Source organism: Nilaparvata lugens, chromosome 8 (assembly GCF_014356525.2).
Source record: "Nilaparvata lugens isolate BPH chromosome 8, ASM1435652v1, whole genome shotgun sequence".
Classification (NCBI taxonomy): Eukaryota; Metazoa; Arthropoda; class Insecta; order Hemiptera; family Delphacidae; genus Nilaparvata; species Nilaparvata lugens.
The window spans coordinates 21102945-21124244 of NC_052511.1; the positions used below are offsets into that span (position 1 = coordinate 21102945).

The 21300-nt window shown below is 35.6% G+C and overlaps 2 protein-coding genes across 3 annotated transcripts; both read right to left on the reverse strand.

Moving 5' to 3' along the window:
- Positions 1-1218: 1218 nt before the first annotated feature.
- On the reverse strand, positions 1219-8957 carry LOC111047990 (protein canopy 4). 2 transcript variants are annotated; one of them, XM_039434212.1, is made up of 6 exons: positions 8635-8955; positions 7130-7256; positions 6648-6782; positions 3696-3780; positions 2740-2854; positions 1219-1663 (listed from the first exon to the last, which is right to left on the reverse strand). In XM_039434212.1, exons 1-6 carry the CDS (start codon positions 8753-8755, stop codon positions 1584-1586), a joined length of 663 nt encoding a protein of 220 aa, XP_039290146.1. In that variant the 5' UTR covers positions 8756-8955; the 3' UTR covers positions 1219-1583. The 2 variants fall into 2 exon arrangements, with proteins under 2 accessions (XP_039290146.1, XP_039290145.1); XM_039434211.1 differs by lacking the exon at positions 1219-1663 and having other exon boundaries at positions 2295-2854; positions 8635-8957.
- A 5588-nt stretch (positions 8958-14545) lies between these two features.
- Positions 14546-16860, reverse strand: LOC120352654 (protein canopy homolog 3-like). Its single transcript, XM_039434232.1, has 3 exons — positions 16540-16860; positions 15032-15158; positions 14546-14684 (listed from the first exon to the last, which is right to left on the reverse strand). Exons 1-3 carry the CDS (start codon positions 16658-16660, stop codon positions 14546-14548), a joined length of 387 nt encoding a protein of 128 aa, XP_039290166.1. The 5' UTR covers positions 16661-16860.
- Between the last annotated feature and the right edge of the window lie 4440 nt (positions 16861-21300).

The following is a 21300-nucleotide window of genomic DNA, read 5'->3' on the forward strand; positions in this document are numbered from 1 at the left end:
GATCTTTAGGCATATAATTTAGGCGGACTCGTTGGCACAGTGAGTGATTAATTAAAAATCTGACTGCTAGTTGTTCTTTTTTTAATAGCAAAAAGTGATTTAATAATAAGCAGTTCGTGATGGAAAACAACATTCAAGTTTTATTGTTTGCATTAGTTTAGAACAAAATACACCACATCAACAACAAACTATCTTCCAATTTCCAAAATTATGTTTTTATATTTGACAGCTTATTATTATTAATATAAGATTTAATTTCGTCTACAATCGTTACTTCATTGTTGAGTCCTCTTATACAGTGATTGAAACGTCGCGCAAACCAAAACTCATGAGAGTTGAAGTTTGGGTTGCGTCACTTCGATCAAGCTGAATATGAGCTTTTTTTATAGAAAGCTGTCTGCCTATCTGTGCATGTTTAGGTTACAACACAAGAGACTAAAATCCCAGTACCAAATTCATTTGTCATCATTCAACACTCTTGATTATCTGTAACTAGAATTGGAGCTTGGAAATCTAAAAGAAGTTGTAGATGATTGTTCTTTGATGTTATAACTCCAATGTATCTACAGAATAACGTTTGAGGATTAAAATTTGATTGGGTTTTTGCAAATAGTTTACTCTCACCATTCATAATAATTATTTTGATACCATTGAATGTTCACATTTATTTTGAAGCTTTCATGACTGAAAACTAAGCTTTGTCAATGGGAGTTATCAGTCCGAATGTATTGAATAGCAAGGGTCCTTATTTTCATACTATTATAATCTATAAGTATTAATATGAAGGAAGGAATTGGCTTATACATGTACGGAATATGAGTACATTTTTGAGCCATATTCACGGCTGAACTACGCATCAGATCAGATCAACTTGAAACTTTGCATAAATATTCTTAATTTACTGAGGGTGGTTATAGGTTATAGACCTATTTTCATTTTTATAAATTAATTATAATTTCAACATATGAAAAAACTTATTCAATTTGTAATACAAAGTGAACGTGAAATGAAATCCCTGATTAAATAAATTGTCTATTGTAAATTATTACAGGTGTCAATACTTATGACATCAGCATGAAACTATACAACTAAATTCAATCTATGCTTTCAACAGACCCTTGCGGAGCACGTTCAACTCCAGCTCATTTTTCATAAATATTTCAGACAAAATAATATTCATATTTGCATAAATGAATGTATATTACCATTTTTTTTGAAAAATTAGACTATTTCATAATTTAAGAGGATTGAATAAGAGCGGCTTAAATAAAATATGAGGCTTTGGATTTCTACAAATCAACACACCAAACATGGATAATTATAATCATCACTTGTTTAATTCAGTAAAAATCAAAATATTAATTGACAATATAAAAATTGGGACATTCACTTCAACAGTCGTGGAATATAATTTTGGTAACGAATACATATTTGGACGATTCTTTCATGGATATTATTAAAGGTTTCAGGTTTTTGAGGATCTACAGGTTCTCAATGTGCAAATTACCATTATGAATAAAAATGGAATGAGTAGTTGAAAGAATATTGTGGAACACATCGAATATGGTTCAGATTTAGGTTTCTCATAATTCGTCTTTTTCTTTTGAACTGTCTCCTGTTTCACCCTTCAACTTTGGCGTAATTTCGGCGAGACATGAATCATCTGATCCTTTGAGGGCCCTCTCCGAGCACAAGTACTGCTGCAGTGTCACTTTGTCTTGATATAATTGAATGTTCACATTTATTTTGAAGCTTTCATGACTGAAAACTAAGCTTTGTCAATGGGAGTTATCAGTCCGAATGTATTGAATAGCAAGGGTCCTTATTTTCATACTATTATATCTATAAGTATTAATATGAAGGAAGGAATTGGCTTATACATGTACGGAATATGAGTACATTTTTGAGCCATATTCACGGCTGAACTACGCATCAGATCAGATTAACTTGAAATTTCGCATCAATATTCTTAATTTACTGAGGGTGGTTATAGGTTATAGACCTATTTTCATTTTTATAATTTAATTATAATTTCAACATATGAAAAAACTTATTCAATTTGTAATACAAAGTGAACGTGAAATGAAATCCCTGATTAAATAAATTGTCTATTGTAAATTATTACAGGTGTCAATACTTATGACATCAGCATGAAACTATACAACTAAATTCAATCTATGCTTTCAACAGACCCTTGCGGAGCACGTTCAACTCCAGCTCATTTTTCATAAATATTTCAGACAAAATAATATTCATATTTGCATAAATGAATGTATATTACCATTTTTTTTGAAAAATAAGACTATTTCATAATTTAAGAGGATTGAATATGAGCGGCTTAAATAGAATATGAGGCTTTAGATTTCTACAAATCAACACACCAAACATGGATAATTATAATCATCACTTGTTTAATTCAGTAAAAATCAAAATATTAATTGACAATATAAAAATTGGGACATTCACTTCAACAGTCGTGGAATATAATTTTGGTAACGAATACATATTTGGACGATTCTTTCATGGATATTATTAAAGGTTTCAGGTTTTTGAGGATCTACAGGTTCTCAATGTGCAAATTACCATTATGAATAAAAATGGAATGAGTAGTTGAAAGAATATTGTGGAACACATCGAATATGGTTCAGATTTAGGTTTCTCATAATTCGTCTTTTTCTTTTGAACTGTCTCCTGTTTCACCCTTCAACTTTGGCGTAATTTCGGCGAGACATGAATCATCTGATCCTTTGAGGGCCCTCTCCGAGCACAAGTACTGCTGCAGTGTCACTTTGTCTTGATATTGAAAGTACCATGTCTCGATTGTTGACTCGTAGTCTTCTAGAAGACTTTCACACTGTTAAACAGAGAAAAAATTGTAGATTAAGTCGTAAAATTAACAAGAAAAGTGTAGAAAATCTGTTATAGTGAAAGATAAATTAAACAGTTCTTATCTAATATTCATATCTTCATATTTATATGTTGTGCTGAGCAGAACCAGAAATCCTTGAAAATTAATTGATTCTTATGGCAGTGTTCACTAGCTCTAGTCCATGAGAAAAGCATTGGTTCTTATGAGAGCATTCACACATTGGCAGACTAGCACTAGTCGTCGGTTGCGGTTACAGTTTATGATAAGCAGGTATTATTTTTCATGAGAATAAGCAATACATCATCATTCAATTTTGGTTTTTAAACAATCTGAAGCCAGATTGTTTTCTTGTTTTTAAATGTTTGCACTGAAAATTGGACTCAAATTCAAAACATTAACCTACTTTTTTGGACTAGTGTATGGGTCGAAATTCAATCATACAAATTCATTGATACAATAAGTACATTATCAAATTTGGGGGAGGAACAGTTTTGGGCAGTGCCCATTGGTCCTTCCCCTATCATTCTAATGCATTGTGTTTTGTATATCATTAAATGAATAAATATAATTATCAATTTTATTACTCATTATAGAAATATGATGTCGATTTGAGTATATTTTAATTTCGAAGTTTCACTTAACGAGATGGAATTACAAGACACTGGTTTCCAACAAAGGTCTCAGTCTTAAAACCATAATTTTTCCATTATTTACTGATAATTAAATATTTTAAATATTTATTAACATCATCAATTTTGAGTTATGAATGAGTATTTTATCTTTGAATGTTTAATGGATTAGAACTGGAAAGTATTTTGCGACCTACCTGTGTCTTCATATTTGTTATCTCAACTGACGGCTTGTCCCATAATTCGTGAGGAATTCCTAGTTCGACCTTTACTCCTTTATTCCTAGAAAAAATATGAAAATGATCAATACAATGCATTGGATGTTAGGTTTTTTATCAATAATATATGAAATAGACTTCTAGTAAGTTTATGAAAACTATATCCTATTCTAACAATTGTTTGAAAAGTATAGTGGATAGTATCATAGAGAAACAATAGCGTAAGTAGATATCCCATGGTATAGGGCGTTTATGTCGCAACTTTTACTGTTATCCCAAGCCGATTACTGTCGATTATTGTTGACTTTTACTGTTTTGACCGGGTAAGAGTGTATGAACTGCACAATATTAGAGACTACCAGCGTCTAAAGCTTCACGGGAAAGAAATACGTGGACTATCGGCTTGAGATAACAGTGAAAGTTGCGACATAAACGCCCTATACCATGGGATATCTACTTATGCTATTGTTTCTCTATGATAGTATCAACTCGACAATTACTAATGGGGGTCTCCCCTCGTGCCCTAATATTATTATACATAAATTAAAACACAATAATTTATTGTTAATAAATAGTTTAATGGAAATTATCGCAATTTTTTATTGAAGAACTGGATGCAACGTTAACTTTAATTTTAGTAATACTGAAAACTATCAACAGTAGGCTTATTTCAGCTGTCGATGCAGATTTAAAGAGATGAAAAAAGAACAGTTTTTTATATAATTCCAGTTACATTCCGGTACATACTTACACAAGGCCATGAAGTGTTTTGAACGTTTGACTCATTCCCTTGGCGAACCTTGTACTGTCTGATCTCTCCTTATGTATATTGTACTCGAGGATCCTATCGCAAACATTCTCCAAGGACTCGAGCAGTCTTAGTTCTCTGAAATATAAATAAAATAAAAGCCAAGTGATTATCAAGGAACCTATAAAAGGTCTACAAAGAAATACTGTTTCCTGAATTGAATGTTTATTGCAAAGAGGAGGAAGGAGTAATTCAGTTGAAAAATTGCAACTGAATTATCAGATCCTCATTCACATTATTTTTAATTGAAGAGAAATTTATTCAAGTTTGGTTCACTCAAATTATGAAGCCAGATTAACGTTTTTGATATGACTGGTGGTCACTCAGTATTTTTTCTGATTCAAGTCATCATTATAAGGAGAATAAAACAGTGCAGTAGTTATGAACTTCACTCATCTAATTTAATGTGAAACTGGTCTACTTACGATTTCTTGTATTCTTTTTTCTTCTTTGGTTTTGTGTCGTCTATGGAGTATTGTAACTGTAGAACATCAGTCGTTTTCCCAGTTTCTTCCAGTCTATTCTCAAGTTCTATTGCTAAAATTTTACAGACTGAAAAAGTTATAAATCTCAGATTAGATGATGTATAAAAAATATATATTATATAGTTTTTATTGATAGTTCAATATGAAAGTGATTGAAATAATTCAAGTGGATTTCAATTAACAGTTTCCATTGCAGTGGTTGAAGATACACAGTTGCACAAAAAGTTTATTGAAAAACTTAGTGAATACTATTCACTTTTTAGTGAATATATCGCGCCTTATTATTTGCAGCTGTAATTAAAATATTTTGAAATAAATTTATTACAAATAATTGTAGTTTCAGACTTTTATTACATTAAGGCACCAGTTTCGGCAACCAGTAGGGGGGGGGAATTGGTTTTTATTGCTTTCATTACACTAGGGTCGCCATATTTTTGAGGCCAACCACTGGTTTATGCGTGTTCCACTTGGGTTAACAGCCCGGCAGCTAGCCCCTGCACTTCTCTGGAGACCCATAGTGCGTTTCATTAAGCTCAACTATACGGGCGGCTGCTCAGGAGCGCTGAATGTTTTTATAAATTTAGAGCGCCAGACCGTCGTCCTACCTTAAGGTGCAATTCCTTGAGCGGGCTATTCACTATCCGATTTTTTGTTCAACTTGAGGTCCAATATTCAATATTGGATTCCACGTCGGACAGTGAATAAGGTTGTTGTGGGTGGGGAGAATAATACTGGACAAGTACTGGTCGAGCTGGACAAGTCAGGTGAACAGTTAACCAGCAAGGTCAGCCGCCTCGTAAGTGTCGATTTGGAACGTGAATGGGGATGTTGGACTCAATTGTGGACAACCAATCGGAGTGTGAGTGGTAAGATATACGACTTTGCCGGTCCAACTTGGTTGGACAAGAAATCGAATTGTAAATGGCCCGCTTTAGTAACGACACTAGCCGCGTGTATCTAGTGAGGCGGCTGGAGCCGCTCCATAGCCTGCTAGCGGCTGCAGTACATAATCTAACAACCGACAAACGCATTAGATTCATCAGATTTTAATGTTGTATAAGCGTTATGGCTTAGATAAAAGTTCAAGTATTTGCTTCATTTCATTTAGAAAAAGAAGGAAAGATATTGTTGGCCACTAGAGATATTTTCAACTTCACCTAGAAAACAGGTCAAGCTTTAAGCCGTCACGGCAGTAACAAAGCGACTTGAGCCGCCTCACTAGTGACGTGAGGCTAAAATCTTGATTGAGCAATTTTACCTCTAGGACACTAATGGTTGGTTCTTGTAAACCACTTGTGAACAAGACTAATGGCTGAATGTTGCGACATAAACGCCTATACCATGGGATATCTACTTATGCTATTGTTTCTCTATGATAGTATCAACTCGACAATTACTAATGGGGGTCTCCCCTCGTGCCCTAATATTATTATACATAAATTAAAACACAATAATTTATTGTTAATAAATAGTTTAATGAAAATTATTGCAATTTTTTATTGAAGAACTGGATGCAACGTTAACTTTAATTTTAGTAATACTGAAAACTATCAACAGTAGGCTTATTTCAGCTGTCGATGCAGATTTAAAGAGACGAAAAAAGAACAGTTTTTTATATAATTCCAGTTACATACTTACACAAGGCCATGAAGTGTTTTGAACGTTTGACTCATTCCCTTGGCAAACCTTGTACTGTCTGATCTCTCCTTATGTATATTGTACTCGAGGATCCTATCGCAAACATTCTCCAAGGACTCGAGCAGTCTTAGTTCTCTGAAATATAAATAAAATACACACCAAGTGATTATCAAGGAACTTATAAAAGGTCTACAAAGAAATACTGTTTTCTGAATTAAATGTTTATTGCAAAGAGGAGGAAGGAGTAATTCAGTTGAAAAATTGCAACTGAATTATCAGATCCTCATTCACATTATTTTTAATTGAAGAGAAATTTATTCAAGTTTGGTTCACTCAAATTATGAAGCCAGATTAACGTTTTTGATATGACTGGTGGTCACTCAGTATTTTTTCTGATTCAAGTCATCATTATAAGGAGAATAAAACAGTGCAGTTGTTATGAACTTCACTCATCTAATTTAATGTGAAACTGGTCTACTTACGATTTCTTGTATTCTTTTTTCTTCTTTGGTTTTGTGTCGTCTATGGAGTATTGTAACTGTAGAACATCAGTCGTTTTCCCAGTTTCTTCCAGTCTATTCTCAAGTTCTATTGCTAAAATTTTACAGACTGAAAAAGTTATAAATCTCAGATTAGATGATGTATAAAAAATATATATTATATAGTTTTTATTGATAGTTCAATATGAAAGTGATTGAAATAATTTAAGTGGATTTCAATTAACAGTTTCCATTGCAGTGGTTGAAGATACACAGTTGCACAAAAAGTTTATTGAAAAACTTAGTGAATACTATTCACTTTTTAGTGAATATATCGCGCCTTATTATTTGCAGCTGTAATTAAAATATTTTGAAATAAATTTATTACAAATAATTGTAGTTTCAGACTTTTATTACATTAAGGCACCAGTTTCGGCAACCAGTAGGGGGGGGGAATTGGTTTTTATTGCTTTCATTACACTAGGGTCGCCATATTTTTGAGGCCAACCACTGGTTTATGCGTGTTCCACTTGGGTTAACAGCCCGGCAGCTAGCCCCTGCACTTCTCTGGAGACCCATAGTGCGTTTCATTAAGCTCAACTATACGGGCGGCTGCTCAGGAGCGCTGAATGTTTTTATAAATTTAGAGCGCCAGACCGTCGTCCTACCTTAAGGTGCAATTCCTTGAGCGGGCTATTCACTATCCGATTTTTTGTTCAACTTGAGGTCCAATATTCAATATTGGATTCCACGTCGGACAGTGAATAAGGTTGTTGTGGGTGGGGAGAATAATACTGGACAAGTACTGGTCGAGCTGGACAAGTCAGGTGAACAGTTAACCAGCAAGGTCAGCCGCCTCGTAAGTGTCGATTTGGAACGTGAATGGGGATGTTGGACTCAATTGTGGACAACCAATCGGAGTGTGAGTGGTAAGATACTACTTTGCCGGTCCAACTTGGTTGGACAAGAAATCGAATTGTAAATGGCCCGCTTTAGTAACGACACTAGCCGCGTGTATCTAGTGAGGCGGCTGGAGCCGCTCCATAGCCTGCTAGCGGCTGCAGTACATAATCTAACAACCGACAAACGCATTAGATTCATCAGATTTTAATGTTGTATAAGCGTTATGGCTTAGATAAAAGTTCAAGTATTTGCTTAATTTCATTTAGAAAAAGAAGGAAAGATATTGTTGGCCACTAGAGATATTTTCAACTTCACCTAGAAAACAGGTCAAGCTTTAAGCCGTCACGGCAGTAACAAAGCGACTTGAGCCGCCTCACTAGTGACGTGAGGCTAAAATCTTGATTGAGCAATTTTACCTCTAGGACACTAATGGTTGGTTCTTGTAAACCACTTGTGAACAAGACTAATGGCTGAATGTAATGCGATATGCGAGCGTTAATAATCAAGCAACATAGTTGCTAGACTAGTTAACTCACTTCTTACTTCAGTAAGTCTACATTTATTTCACAATTCTTACATTATTTTCAAATTTATAAACGACTCACCTTCGCATTTATTAGCATACTTTACTCCTTCATCTTCCTCTGTTTTGCTAAATATTCCTTCACAAAATAACAATAAAGTAAAAAGGAGAATACTCAAGTGTCTTGACTGTTTTTGACTCATATTTACCTATTCTAATAGGTTTACAAGGAAGTATGGAGAATCAGCAAATAATATTACACTTTTATAGTAATAATTATGATTATTCTAATAATAGAGTAATATAAAATACTTAAAAGCCGACAATTTAATAATTATATTTAAACAGATTATAGGTTATGTAGCTCTGTTTATTAATTCAGCTCACACGCAAGCACGCGCACAAGTACTATCGATAGTAAGTTAATAAAATCGATCTTTTTTGAAAGTTCATTTTTTTATTAAGAAAAGATTGAATCCATCAACTATTTCAAATCAATTAATTTTATTTTAATAATTTATTGTTTTTTCCCTCTAATTTTTATTATATATTATATCTATGATGTTTGCAGCACTGCTTAAAATTCATGTCGTCTGCTTTTGTTTTTGTATTATTTGAGCAGCGGCCAGCGAGGAGCCAAGGACCAAGTTCAGATTTTACTTATCACCCAAGTCAACTTTTGAAATGTCTAAAAAATATATAGTTTTTATTGATAGTTCAATATGAAAGTGATTGAAATCATCCAAGTGGATTTCAATTTACAGTTTTCATTGCAGTGGTTGAAGATACACAGTTGCACAAAAAGTTTATTGAAAAACTTAGTGAATACTATTCACTTTTTAGTGATTATATCGCGCCTTATTATTTGCAGCTATAATTATATTTTGAAATAATTTTAATACATTAAGGCACTAGTTTCGGCAACCCAGTAGGCGCTACCAGTAGGTGGTGGGGGAATTGGGTTTTATTGCTTTCATTACACTAGGGTCACCATATTTTTGAGGCCAACCACTGGTTTATGCGTAAGTGTTCCACTTGGGTTAACAACCCGGCAGCTAGCCCCTGCACTTCTCTGGAGACCCATAGTGCGTTTCATTAAGCTCAACTATACGGGCGGCTGCTCAGGAGCGCTGAATGTTTTTACAAATTTAGAGCGCCAGACCGTCGTCCCACCTTAAGATGCAATTCCTTGAGCGGGCTATTCACTATCCGATTTTTTGTTCAACTTGAGGTCCAATATTCAATACTGGATTCCACGTCGGACAGTGAATAAGGTTGTTGTGGGTGGGGAGAATATACTGGATAATTACTGGACGAGCTGGACAAGTCAGGTGAACAGTTAACCAGCAAGGTCAGCCGCCTCGTAAGTGTCGATTTGGAACGTGAATGGATGTTGGACTCATTGTGGACAACCAATCCGAGTGTGAGTGGTAAGATATACGACTTTTCCGGTCCAACTTGTATGGACAAGAAATCGAATTGTAAATGGCCGCTTTAGTAACGACACTAGCCGCGTGTATCTAGTGAGGCGCTGGAGCCGCTCCATAGCCTGCTAGCGGCTGGAGTACATAATCTAACACCGATAAACGCATTAGATTCATCAGATTTTAATGTTGTATAAGCGTTATGGCTTAGATAAAAGTTCAAGTATTTGCTTCATTTCATTTAGAAAAAGAAGAAAGATATTGTTGGCCACTAGAGATATTTTCAACTTCACCTAGAAAACAGGTCAAGCTTTACCGTCACGGCAGTAACAAAGCGACTTGAGCCGCCTCACTAGTGAGATATGACTTTGAACTGTTTGTTCATGAAAGCATAGGAATTGCGTATATGCTGATGATATTGAATTAAAACAGTAAATTAGAAAGAACTGTTATCAATTTATGACTTTTAAACTAGAATAATTATCCTCACTACCGAAATAATTAGGCTACTTAAATTACACGAACTCTCAGTCATAAATCAGGCTGTTTGCCAATAGACATTTTAGTGCATGTTGTCTAGTGCTTTTAATTTATTTTGTGTCTGGAATGGATCCTTACTACTGAGACTGTGATGTGATTAATTTTTCTTAGGCTACGACTGAAATCTTTGCTAGGCTACGATACAAAACTTCTTTATGGTACAAATTAATTATATATTTATTTTAACTGCACTGTGATATAAGCTCAACTGAGTCTATGTTTTATTTTGCTTGTGTTTAATGTGATTTATATGTGACGACTTCACTATTGGGTTCCTGAACTTTCTATTAACAATCATATTCTGTGATATAACTATTTTTGGAATCAATTCATAACACCAAAGACCCTATATTTGAAACTGAACTGTGATAGACTTCGACTGTGATAAAACATACCTATCTTATGTGTTACTGTCTTGAAAAAAAAAAAGAAGAAATTAACAAATCCTATTTGACTATATACTGAACAGTGAATGATAGAATAAATTATATACCGGCATAGGTGCTTTAAACTTGACTGAAACGCAAGTGGAATTATTATTATAATTGGACTGAAAATGGGTAAAAAGCAAAATAAACAAACTAATGAGACCCTGAGACTGAAAATAATTCCGAAACAGCTGGACAAAATACTTCTAAACAATACTTATGTAATTTATGTACAACCCCAGTTCTCAATAATGATAAGGCGGTGGCCTGTGACTGTGACGAGGGGACATGGTACCATATAAACTGTGTAGGCATCACAGATGAGCAGTATGACAGTATGAAAAGAGAAACTTACAATGTTCATTTCTGGATGTGTGAAAAGTGTAAAAAGCAACTGAGTGACGAAGCAATACATATGTCTGGATTGCTGAATAAATCTGACAGCTCAAACACTGAGCCTTCTTTTAAAAAACCTATAGTTGACAAACAATTTGACGTCATAATCAAAATCCTCCTAGATGATATAAAAGAATACAAGGAAGAAATAAAATTGTTAAAATCTAATAATGACAGACTTTCAGAATCACTAGCAAGAAAGACTGACGTCATATACAGGATGGAGCAGGTAATATGATTTACACAAGGCTTATACCCTGAACCATCATGCTCGGTTAGAAAGAAGGCAGAAACGAACACAAGAAACTGTTGAGAGAGGCAGAAAGTAATGAAAATAGCGGGGAAAAGTGTGAATGACCACGAAGATGACATGGGCCTACCTGACCCACTTCTAGAAAATAAGGAAAGCAACACTGATAACAGGAAAAAACACATCTACCTGAAAAAAATTATTATCATAGAGATGACATGGGCCTACCTGACCAAATCTTAGAGAATAGGAAAACTGATAGGCCCTGAGCAGAGGAAAAACCAAAAAGACCCCATCTACTGGATGTCCAGAAATGACTTCAAGGAGTAGTGCAGCATTGATTGAAGCAGAGAGCCAACAAAGAAGAGAGGAGCCTGACCATCTGATTATTGGTGATTCGAGTCTAAGAGGTGTCGGTGAGGTTATGGTTGAAAGATGAAACAATGTCCGAATATAAATTATACCATCAGGAAGAATCCAGGATGTGAGTAAATATCTAGCAAAACAAGAAAAAATGCCTAAAAAAGTAATAATAAATGTAGGATCAAACAATGTACCATCAGCCAGAACGCCAAATCATGTAATGAGGCCGCTCTGGCTTACATTGGAAGCAAATATACGTAGATTCCCCCTCACAGATTGGTATATAGGTTCTATCCACTACCGAGAGGACTGTGGTATCCGGTTTGTTGATGAGACAAATGGTGCTATGAATTACATGTGTGAGCAGCTAAAATAAATTTATAGATAATACAAAGATCTGAAAATGAAACACCTGAGTTGGGATGGATTACATTTGAACAAAGAAGGAACACATGTACTGGCCGACAGTATAGTAAGAGTTATGGAACCGAAAAAGATGCCACTGAAAGAAAACTTCCAGGCTAGACCCAGCTACAGTATGGCAGTCCGGCGTGATTCATTATAGCCACAAACAGCATTGAACCACACTCCACATACCAAGGACACAGAAAAAACCAACAATCCTTCAAACAGACTTGCAATAGGAAAAATAAGTCACTCACCATCTACCACTTGAATCTACAAAGGGGATTGCAATCAAAACTGGAGAGGTTGAGCATGGATCTGAGTCTGTACACCCCTGATATCGTTGTTCTTTCGGAGCATGGACTCAGAGAGGAAGACCTACTACACACCAATATTGCTGGCTACACTCTTATAGCAAACTATTGTCGTAAAACTCTTCTCTGGGGCGGCATTGCCATGTATAAAAGAAGCAACCTTCAACTGAACATGGAGAAAGTAAACTTAGACCAGTCACATGCACCTGCAGAAAGCTTTTTGAAACAGTAGTGGTGAAAGTACGGATGAGGCAGATGAACCTAATCATTATTGGCACCTATCGATCTCCATACCCCAGAACAGAAGATGAATTCCTATCCAGACTTGAAGTCTACTTCAAAAATACTCTGGAAAGCGCTTCAAGATTGTTGTCCTTGGAGACACCAACATAGACACTCTAAAACCAGAGAGCCAAATCTGTAAGGAACTAGAAAATATCTTGACACAGCATGGCTGCCAAATCTACAGGATGCCTGCCACAAGAATCACTCAAAACTCAACCACTAGCATTGACGGATGTTATCACAATATGGACACAAAAACAATAGAAACTAAAGCATACCCAAACCAAATTTCCGACCATCACACTGTCATCTGCAAAGTAACTAGTACGGTAGAATATGAAAATGCTATATATAAACACACCCGAAACTTCTCCACAGAAAATCTAAATCAACTAAAGACATTGCTTCAACAAGCTGACTGGACAAGGGTGACAAACTCTCCTCAAGTAGATGACAAATATAATAACTTTCTGAAGATAATGCGGATAAGTATGGATAGTGCAATGCCTCGAGAATTAAAAAAAATTACTACATCCGAAAAAAATATCTTTTGGGACAATAACACATTGACATTGAGACACAAACTACTCCAAGCAAATAACCAGTACTTGGCAACAGGCTCTCTGGAAGATAAAGAAAAATGCTCTACTTTAAAGAAGGCCTATGACACTGAAGAGAGAGAAGAAAGTGCAGCAGATAAGAAGTAGAATTGAAAAGACTAATAATAAACCAAAAATTCTCTGAAGATTATCAATAATGAAAGAAACAAAAACAAGCTAGGAGTACAGGACAACCTAGTGCTGAACTGGGAAAACGGAAAAAAGTAACCCCAAGCATATTAGTGATATCTTCAATTCTTTATTCACACAACCGCCACCAAAGTCAAATATGCACGTATTAGATAGTGAGGATGAGATGCTTGATGCTCCATTATTCAGTGATTTCTCCACAATTTCAGAATCAGACATTGACTGCCTTCTTGACAACCTAAAACCAAGTAACTCAGCTGGATATGATGAGATTACAGGAAAAATAATGAAGTATTGCAAGGACGAGTTGAAAAAGCCACTTCTTGACATTGCTAACTCATCTATAAGACAAGCAAAATTTCCATCATACATGAAAGTGGCAAAGATTTATCCTAAACTGAAAAAAGGTGACAAAACTGATCCCAGGAATTACAGACCGATTGCTAATCTGCCTACACCATCAAAAATAATCGAAAGAGCAGCCTATAATCAAATAATATCCCATCTTGAAGACAACAATTTACTTGTGAAACAGCAGCATGGATTCAGAAAGAACCTCGGCACATGACTGCAATATCAACTCGACAATTACTAATGGGGGTCTCCCCTCGTGCCCTAATATTATTATACATAAATTAAAACACAATAATTTATTGTTAATAAATAGTTTAATGGAAATTATCGCAATTTTTTATTGAAGAACTGGATGCAACGTTAACTTTAATTTTAGTAATACTGAAAACTATCAACAGTAGGCTTATTTCAGCTGTCGATGCAGATTTAAAGAGATGAAAAAAGAACAGTTTTTTATATAATTCCAGTTACATTCCGGTACATACTTACACAAGGCCATGAAGTGTTTTGAACGTTTGACTCATTCCCTTGGCGAACCTTGTACTGTCTGATCTCTCCTTATGTATATTGTACTCGAGGATCCTATCGCAAACATTCTCCAAGGACTCGAGCAGTCTTAGTTCTCTGAAATATAAATAAAATAAAAGCCAAGTGATTATCAAGGAACCTATAAAAGGTCTACAAAGAAATACTGTTTCCTGAATTAAATGTTTATTGCAAAGAGGAGGAAGGAGTAATTCAGTTGAAAAATTGCAACTGAATTATCAGATCCTCATTCACATTATTTTTAATTGAAGAGAAATTTATTCAAGTTTGGTTCACTCAAATTATGAAGCCAGATTAACGTTTTTGATATGACTGATGGTCACTCAGTATATTTTCTGATTCAAGTCATCATTATAAGGAGAATAAAACAGTGCAGTAGTTATGAACTTCACTCATCTAATTTAATGTGAAACTGGTCTACTTACGATTTCTTGTATTCTTTTTTCTTCTTTGGTTTTGTGTCGTCTATGGAGTATTGTAACTGTAGAACATCAGTCGTTTTCCCAGTTTCTTCCAGTCTATTCTCAAGTTCTATTGCTAAAATTTTACAGACTGAAAAAGTTATAAATCTCAGATTAGATGATGTATAAAAAATATATATTATATAGTTTTTATTGATAGTTCAATATGAAAGTGATTGAAATAATTTAAGTGGATTTCAATTAACAGTTTCCATTGCAGTGGTTGAAGATACACAGTTGCACAAAAAGTTTATTGAAAAACTTAGTGAATACTATTCACTTTTTAGTGAATATATCGCGCCTTATTATTTGCAGCTGTAATTAAAATATTTTGAAATAAATTTATTACAAATAATTGTAGTTTCAGACTTTTATTACATTAAGGCACCAGTTTCGGCAACCAGTAGGGGGGGGGGAATTGGTTTTTATTGCTTTCATTACACTAGGGTCGCCATATTTTTGAGGCCAACCACTGGTTTATGCGTGTTCCACTTGGGTTAACAGCCCGGCAGCTAGCCCCTGCACTTCTCTGGAGACCCATAGTGCGTTTCATTAAGCTCAACTATACGGGCGGCTGCTCAGGAGCGCTGAATGTTTTTATAAATTTAGAGCGCCAGACCGTCGTCCTACCTTAAGGTGCAATTCCTTGAGCGGGCTATTCACTATCCGATTTTTTGTTCAACTTGAGGTCCAATATTCAATATTGGATTCCACGTCGGACAGTGAATAAGGTTGTTGTGGGTGGGGAGAATAATACTGGACAAGTACTGGTCGAGCTGGACAAGTCAGGTGAACAGTTAACCAGCAAGGTCAGCCGCCTCGTAAGTGTCGATTTGGAACGTGAATGGGGATGTTGGACTCAATTGTGGACAACCAATCGGAGTGTGAGTGGTAAGATATACTACTTTGCCGGTCCAACTTGGTTGGACAAGAAATCGAATTGTAAATGGCCCGCTTTAGTAACGACACTAGCCGCGTGTATCTAGTGAGGCGGCTGGAGCCGCTCCATAGCCTGCTAGCGGCTGCAGTACATAATCTAACAACCGACAAACGCATTAGATTCATCAGATTTTAATGTTGTATAAGCGTTATGGCTTAGATAAAAGTTCAAGTATTTGCTTAATTTCATTTAGAAAAAGAAGGAAAGATATTGTTGGCCACTAGAGATATTTTCAACTTCACCTAGAAAACAGGTCAAGCTTTAAGCCGTCACGGCAGTAACAAAGCGACTTGAGCCGCCTCACTAGTGACGTGAGGCTAAAATCTTGATTGAGCAATTTTACCTCTAGGACACTAATGGTTGGTTCTTGTAAACCACTTGTGAACAAGACTAATGGCTGAATGTAATGCGATATGCGAGCGTTAATAATCAAGCAACATAGTTGCTAGACTAGTTAACTCACTTCTTACTTCAGTAAGTCTACATTTATTTCACAATTCTTACATTATTTTCAAATTTATAAACGACTCACCTTCGCATTTATTAGCATACTTTACTCCTTCATCTTCCTCTGTTTTGCTAAATATTCCTTCACAAAATAACAATAAAGTAAAAAGGAGAATACTCAAGTGTCTTGACTGTTTTTGACTCATATTTACCTATTCTAATAGGTTTACAAGGAAGTATGGAGAATCAGCAAATAATATTACACTTTTATAGTAATAATTATGATTATTCTAATAATAGAGTAATATAAAATACTTAAAAGCCGACAATTTAATAATTATATTTAAACAGATTATAGGTTATGTAGCTCTGTTTATTAATTCAGCTCACACGCAAGCACGCGCACAAGCACTATCGATAGTAAGTTAATAAAATCGATCTTTTTTGAAAGTTCATTTTTTTATTAAGAAAAGATTGAATCCATCAACTATTTCAAATCAATTAATTTTATTTTAATAATTTATTGTTTTTTCCCTCTAATTTTTATTATATATTATATCTATGATGTTTGCAGCACTGCTTAAAATTCATGTCGTCTGCTTTTGTTTTTGTATTATTTGAGCAGCGGCCAGCGAGGAGCCAAGGACCAAGTTCAGATTTTACTTATCACCCAAGTCAACTTTTGAAATGTCTAAAAATCGACCGGTGAATATATATTTGCTTTTATATATTTTAAATGTATCATAAATGATAGATTCTGAACTTTTATTTGAAAGATTACAACACATTTTGACGGTTTTTTATAGGTAATAATAAATTCTCAACTGAACATAATAATTTTCGTCATTATGATTTTTCTTTTAATCTTTGTAAATAAATATAATTTCCCAATAATCAATCCGTAACTGGAGATATACTGTTTAAAATGTCATTGTTATAAGTTATAAGTTGAATCGCACGATGTATGTTGCGCAAGTTCAAAGTTTTTTTATTGTTTCTTCTTAAAATTAATGTAAGTAATACTTCAATTTTCTAGATGATAATATATATCTGTCAAGTCAAACGTTTTTGTCACGGTAACTTTTAATAGAGTTCTTTTTGTTTATGCTTTAGATTTTAGTAGCCTATAGCCTGAAGTTACGGTTTTGTATTGCTCTCATGACAATACTCAGTATCAAGGACCTGGGTGGATCGCGCCAGTCAATACTTGAAAAATAAGCTGATAAAACAGAACATATCTTACTTGAGCATTATGACAGTATCACAGATTACAAGAATCTTCATCAAAAAATGATATTTTATTAATATTATACAGAGATGTCATTGATATTAACCAATATCAATCAGCCTCTCAGACATGAAGACCTGAAGGCATTCACTGGATGAGCCATCATCGGCTTTAGTAAGCAGTTAAACATCCTTAGCACCAGCACTGGGAAACAGTCCCTGACCTTCGACAAACGACAGCCAGGCACATCCAAATTTGACCTACAGGTATTGTGGGAGTGCACCTGTTCTCTTTGCTGTAGCGTTGTAATGTTGCTTCTTACAAATATCAGTGAAGCCAGGATTAAGTGTCCACAAACTGTGTGGATTCTTAGCAGCGCTCTTGACTTCCTGAAAAGATATATAACTCTCGACAGCTTCTTGCACACTCAAATAATATGATGCTCTCATGACAGCTTTAAATCTATACTGAATACAAGGAGGGCGACAGGTGCCTGGATCTGTGCTGTCAAGAGTATATATCACTTTCTGGATCTTTCCTTGGTTGAGGAGGAGCTTATTTGCGGAGAACCAGTCCCTGGCCTCAGCAAAGAGCTGCTGCTCTCTCAATCCTGCTGCTGTGGATCCACCACCCCTACTGATGATTGTGGTATCATCTGCAAAGAGAAGGCTTGAGTCCTCCAGTCTTAGATCGTTAACCATAATCAGGAACAGCAGAGGCTCGAGCACTGATCCCTGAGGCTCACCACGAGGAATATAATTTTACTTTAAAGCAGCTCCCAACAGTGAAACGACCTGCTTACAATCCAGCAAGTAATCAGCCACCATGCTCCATGCTCTGCCCTAAAAATCATATCTGGGAAGCTTTTACAGTAGGATTCTGTGAGATACACAATTGAACGCCTTAGTCAGGTCACACAGCAGCAGGCTAACTGAACTCTTTTCCTCTAAAGCCTTATGGATTCTGTCCACCAGAGAGAGTGAAGCTGATGTCGTTGACCTCCCCCTTCTGCATCCATGCTGCATGCCTCCCGACAGACTATTATGTTCCAGGTGGTCACTCATCGGTAGCGTCATGACCTTTCCGATAGTAGGCACACTCAATAAAGGTCTGAAACTTGCAAGGACAACGACTTGCACTCAAGATTTTCAACAGGATGCCGGTGTATTTCCGTGAACAGGAAGAAAACATTTTCAAGATGGCACTTCGTGAGAAGCTTGTGAGTCTGGCTCTCTACTCCCTGGATGAAGAGTCAATCCAATGTTTTCTGAGATCTATTACTGGCCTCCCATCTTGATCTCAGTCAAGTTATCAAGTTTTATATTTTTTATGACGCAATCTGTCCAGCAAGTGCTGGTCATGAATGGAGACTACTGAATTACTGAAGGACCTCAGGATCACCCTTCTTGAAATGGGTACTGTCTTTGAGATTTTGAGACAGTCTGGGAAAATCCCCTCTCCTAGACAGGAGTTGATCAATGACAACAATGGTTCAGCGATTGTACTCATGATGCTCTTTAACACATGCACAGAAATGCCATAGACATCCTGGTTGTAAGTGACGTTGAACCTTATGATAATTTCATCAGGTCATCCATACTTAACAGCGAAGACAAAGATACAGGCAAAGGTAAGATGGAATCTAATGTAAATGTTGGAATTCCATTTACTATTGATTTATTAACTGTGTTAATTTATTAACCTTTGATTTGTTGCGTTGTTAAATTCTGGCAATAAAGAATTGAATTAAAAAAAAATTAATGTTGGTTACAGCACCTCATCGTCCTTTCCATGGGACGAAAAAGTTATGTAAAAAGTACAAGAGTACTATTTACATAGTACGTAAAATCATATTACCGTATTTGTATAATAATATAATAATTATTATATAATTTATTATCATTAAAAAATAATAAGTATTATTATAATTACTAGCTGGCCCGGCGAACTTCGTACCGCCAAATAGTTAATGCATCTCATGACAAACTTTAGCTGGATGCACACCTGAGGAGGCGCGATGCGGCATTTTGCACTCAGGTGCTTCTTGCTTATTGGTTTGAATGGAAGAACTCACACACACTGAATCGGGCATGGCGTGGAACAGTGTGATAAGACAATCTCCATAAGATCAACACTTTGTATCACCAAGCCCCGCCTACTTAGGTGTGCTTAGCCTTAGCTTAATCTGATGCACAATATCTTTATGAAAATTATCCAACAATCAGTATTTACATTTATATCTCAATATGGACTTCATATGTGCTTAGTTGTGCAGCAGTTTGTATTTTTAGATATAGTTCAATGCAGCTTGCTGGGAATTGAATGGTATACCTCCTTGCTGCTGATTCTCCCGTGCATATTCCAAGTTTACAGCATTTCGAGCTCTACGATCCAAGCTTGGACGTCTTTCCTACCGCGGCATTATTATTAGAATGAGACCTAGTGCAATCGAATTTTTATATCACATACTTACTATGTTCCAAATTTCGTGAAAATCGTTAGAGCCGTTTTCGAGATCCGTTAAACATAAATAATCAGATAACCAGATATAAAAATATAAACAGATATACAGAAATTGCTCGCTTAATATAATAGGATAAAGAAATGCATTGTTGACCTGATCTGATGTTGCAGGATGTGATTTATAAGACTCACTTATTTCTAACAGCAGCAAACTATGGTTGATTTCATCTGTATATTAGCACTTAACAAGCATTGCATTGCTTGTTGCAATGCTCTACTCAGTACACAAAGCAAATCATTGACTGCAGGAGCTAAGTAGGCTACAGGAACTACCTCAGGGCAAAGCAAATCTATACGATCGATTTAAACAAAGCAAAAAAGGACTATAATGCTTAGTTTATAGATAAGTCCCATAACCCAGTTAAGGCAGTGTAGAGCCTTATTCTGCCGAGTGAATTCTAAAAATGGTGGTGTAGCTATTTTTATTTCTGACAGATGTGTAAACCTACACATTTTTAGAATTCATTCGGCAGAATAAGGCTCTACACTTTCTTAACTGAGTTATGGGACTTATCTATAAACTAAGCATTGTAGTCCTTTTTTGCTTTGTTTAACTCGTTCGTATAGATTTGTTTTGCCCTGAGGTAGTTCCTGTAGCCTACTTAGCTCCTAGCAGTCAAGGATTTGCTTTGTGTACTGAGTATAGCATTGCAACAATGTAATGCTTGTTAAGTGCTAATGCTTGTAATTTATGAAGAAAATATGCGTTCAAGCTCTAGATTATACCAAACATTTCTGTGTTTTGACTGGTCTTAATTGACCTTTTTAGGATGAGAGTTTGGAATAAAAGCTATCACTGAGCAAGAATGCAAGTTAGTGCAGGTATAGGTGCTTTCTCATGTCATGGTCGCAACTCATTTGTTGAAAACTTTCTTCCAATGTCACTCATTATGGGCCTACCCTAACAGAACATCACATGACTGTTATATAATGTTTCATGGCAATATTGTTCAGCTTTCAATAGTTAACATAGAATGTAGTTGAGATGAGTGCTCCGCTCACCCTTCATCAACGGGCGGCTCAAGTTCCTTTAAACATTACAGAAAATTTTATTTTCTCAAATTCTCCCACCACTTATGATGAAGGTTTAAAGAG

Excerpts from the sequence above, each read along its gene's own strand:
- LOC111047990 (XM_039434212.1), bottom strand. The coding sequence starts at position 8,755 with ATGAGTCAAAAACAGTCAAGACACTTGAGTATTCTCCTTTTTACTTTA. Across the intron at positions 6,783-7,129 it reads AAAAAAGAATACAAGAAATC|AGAACTAAGACTGCTCGAGT; the intron begins GTAAGTAGACCA and ends TTTATATTTCAG. Across the intron at positions 1,664-2,739 it reads GAGGGCCCTCAAAGGATCAG|ATGATTCATGTCTCGCCGAA; the intron begins ATGATTCATGTC and ends TCAAAGGATCAG.
- LOC120352654 (XM_039434232.1), bottom strand. The coding sequence starts at position 16,660 with ATGAGTCAAAAACAGTCAAGACACTTGAGTATTCTCCTTTTTACTTTA. Across the intron at positions 15,159-16,539 it reads GTATGCTAATAAATGCGAAG|TCTGTAAAATTTTAGCAATA; the intron begins GTGAGTCGTTTA and ends TAACTTTTTCAG. Across the intron at positions 14,685-15,031 it reads AAAAAAGAATACAAGAAATC|AGAACTAAGACTGCTCGAGT; the intron begins GTAAGTAGACCA and ends TTTATATTTCAG.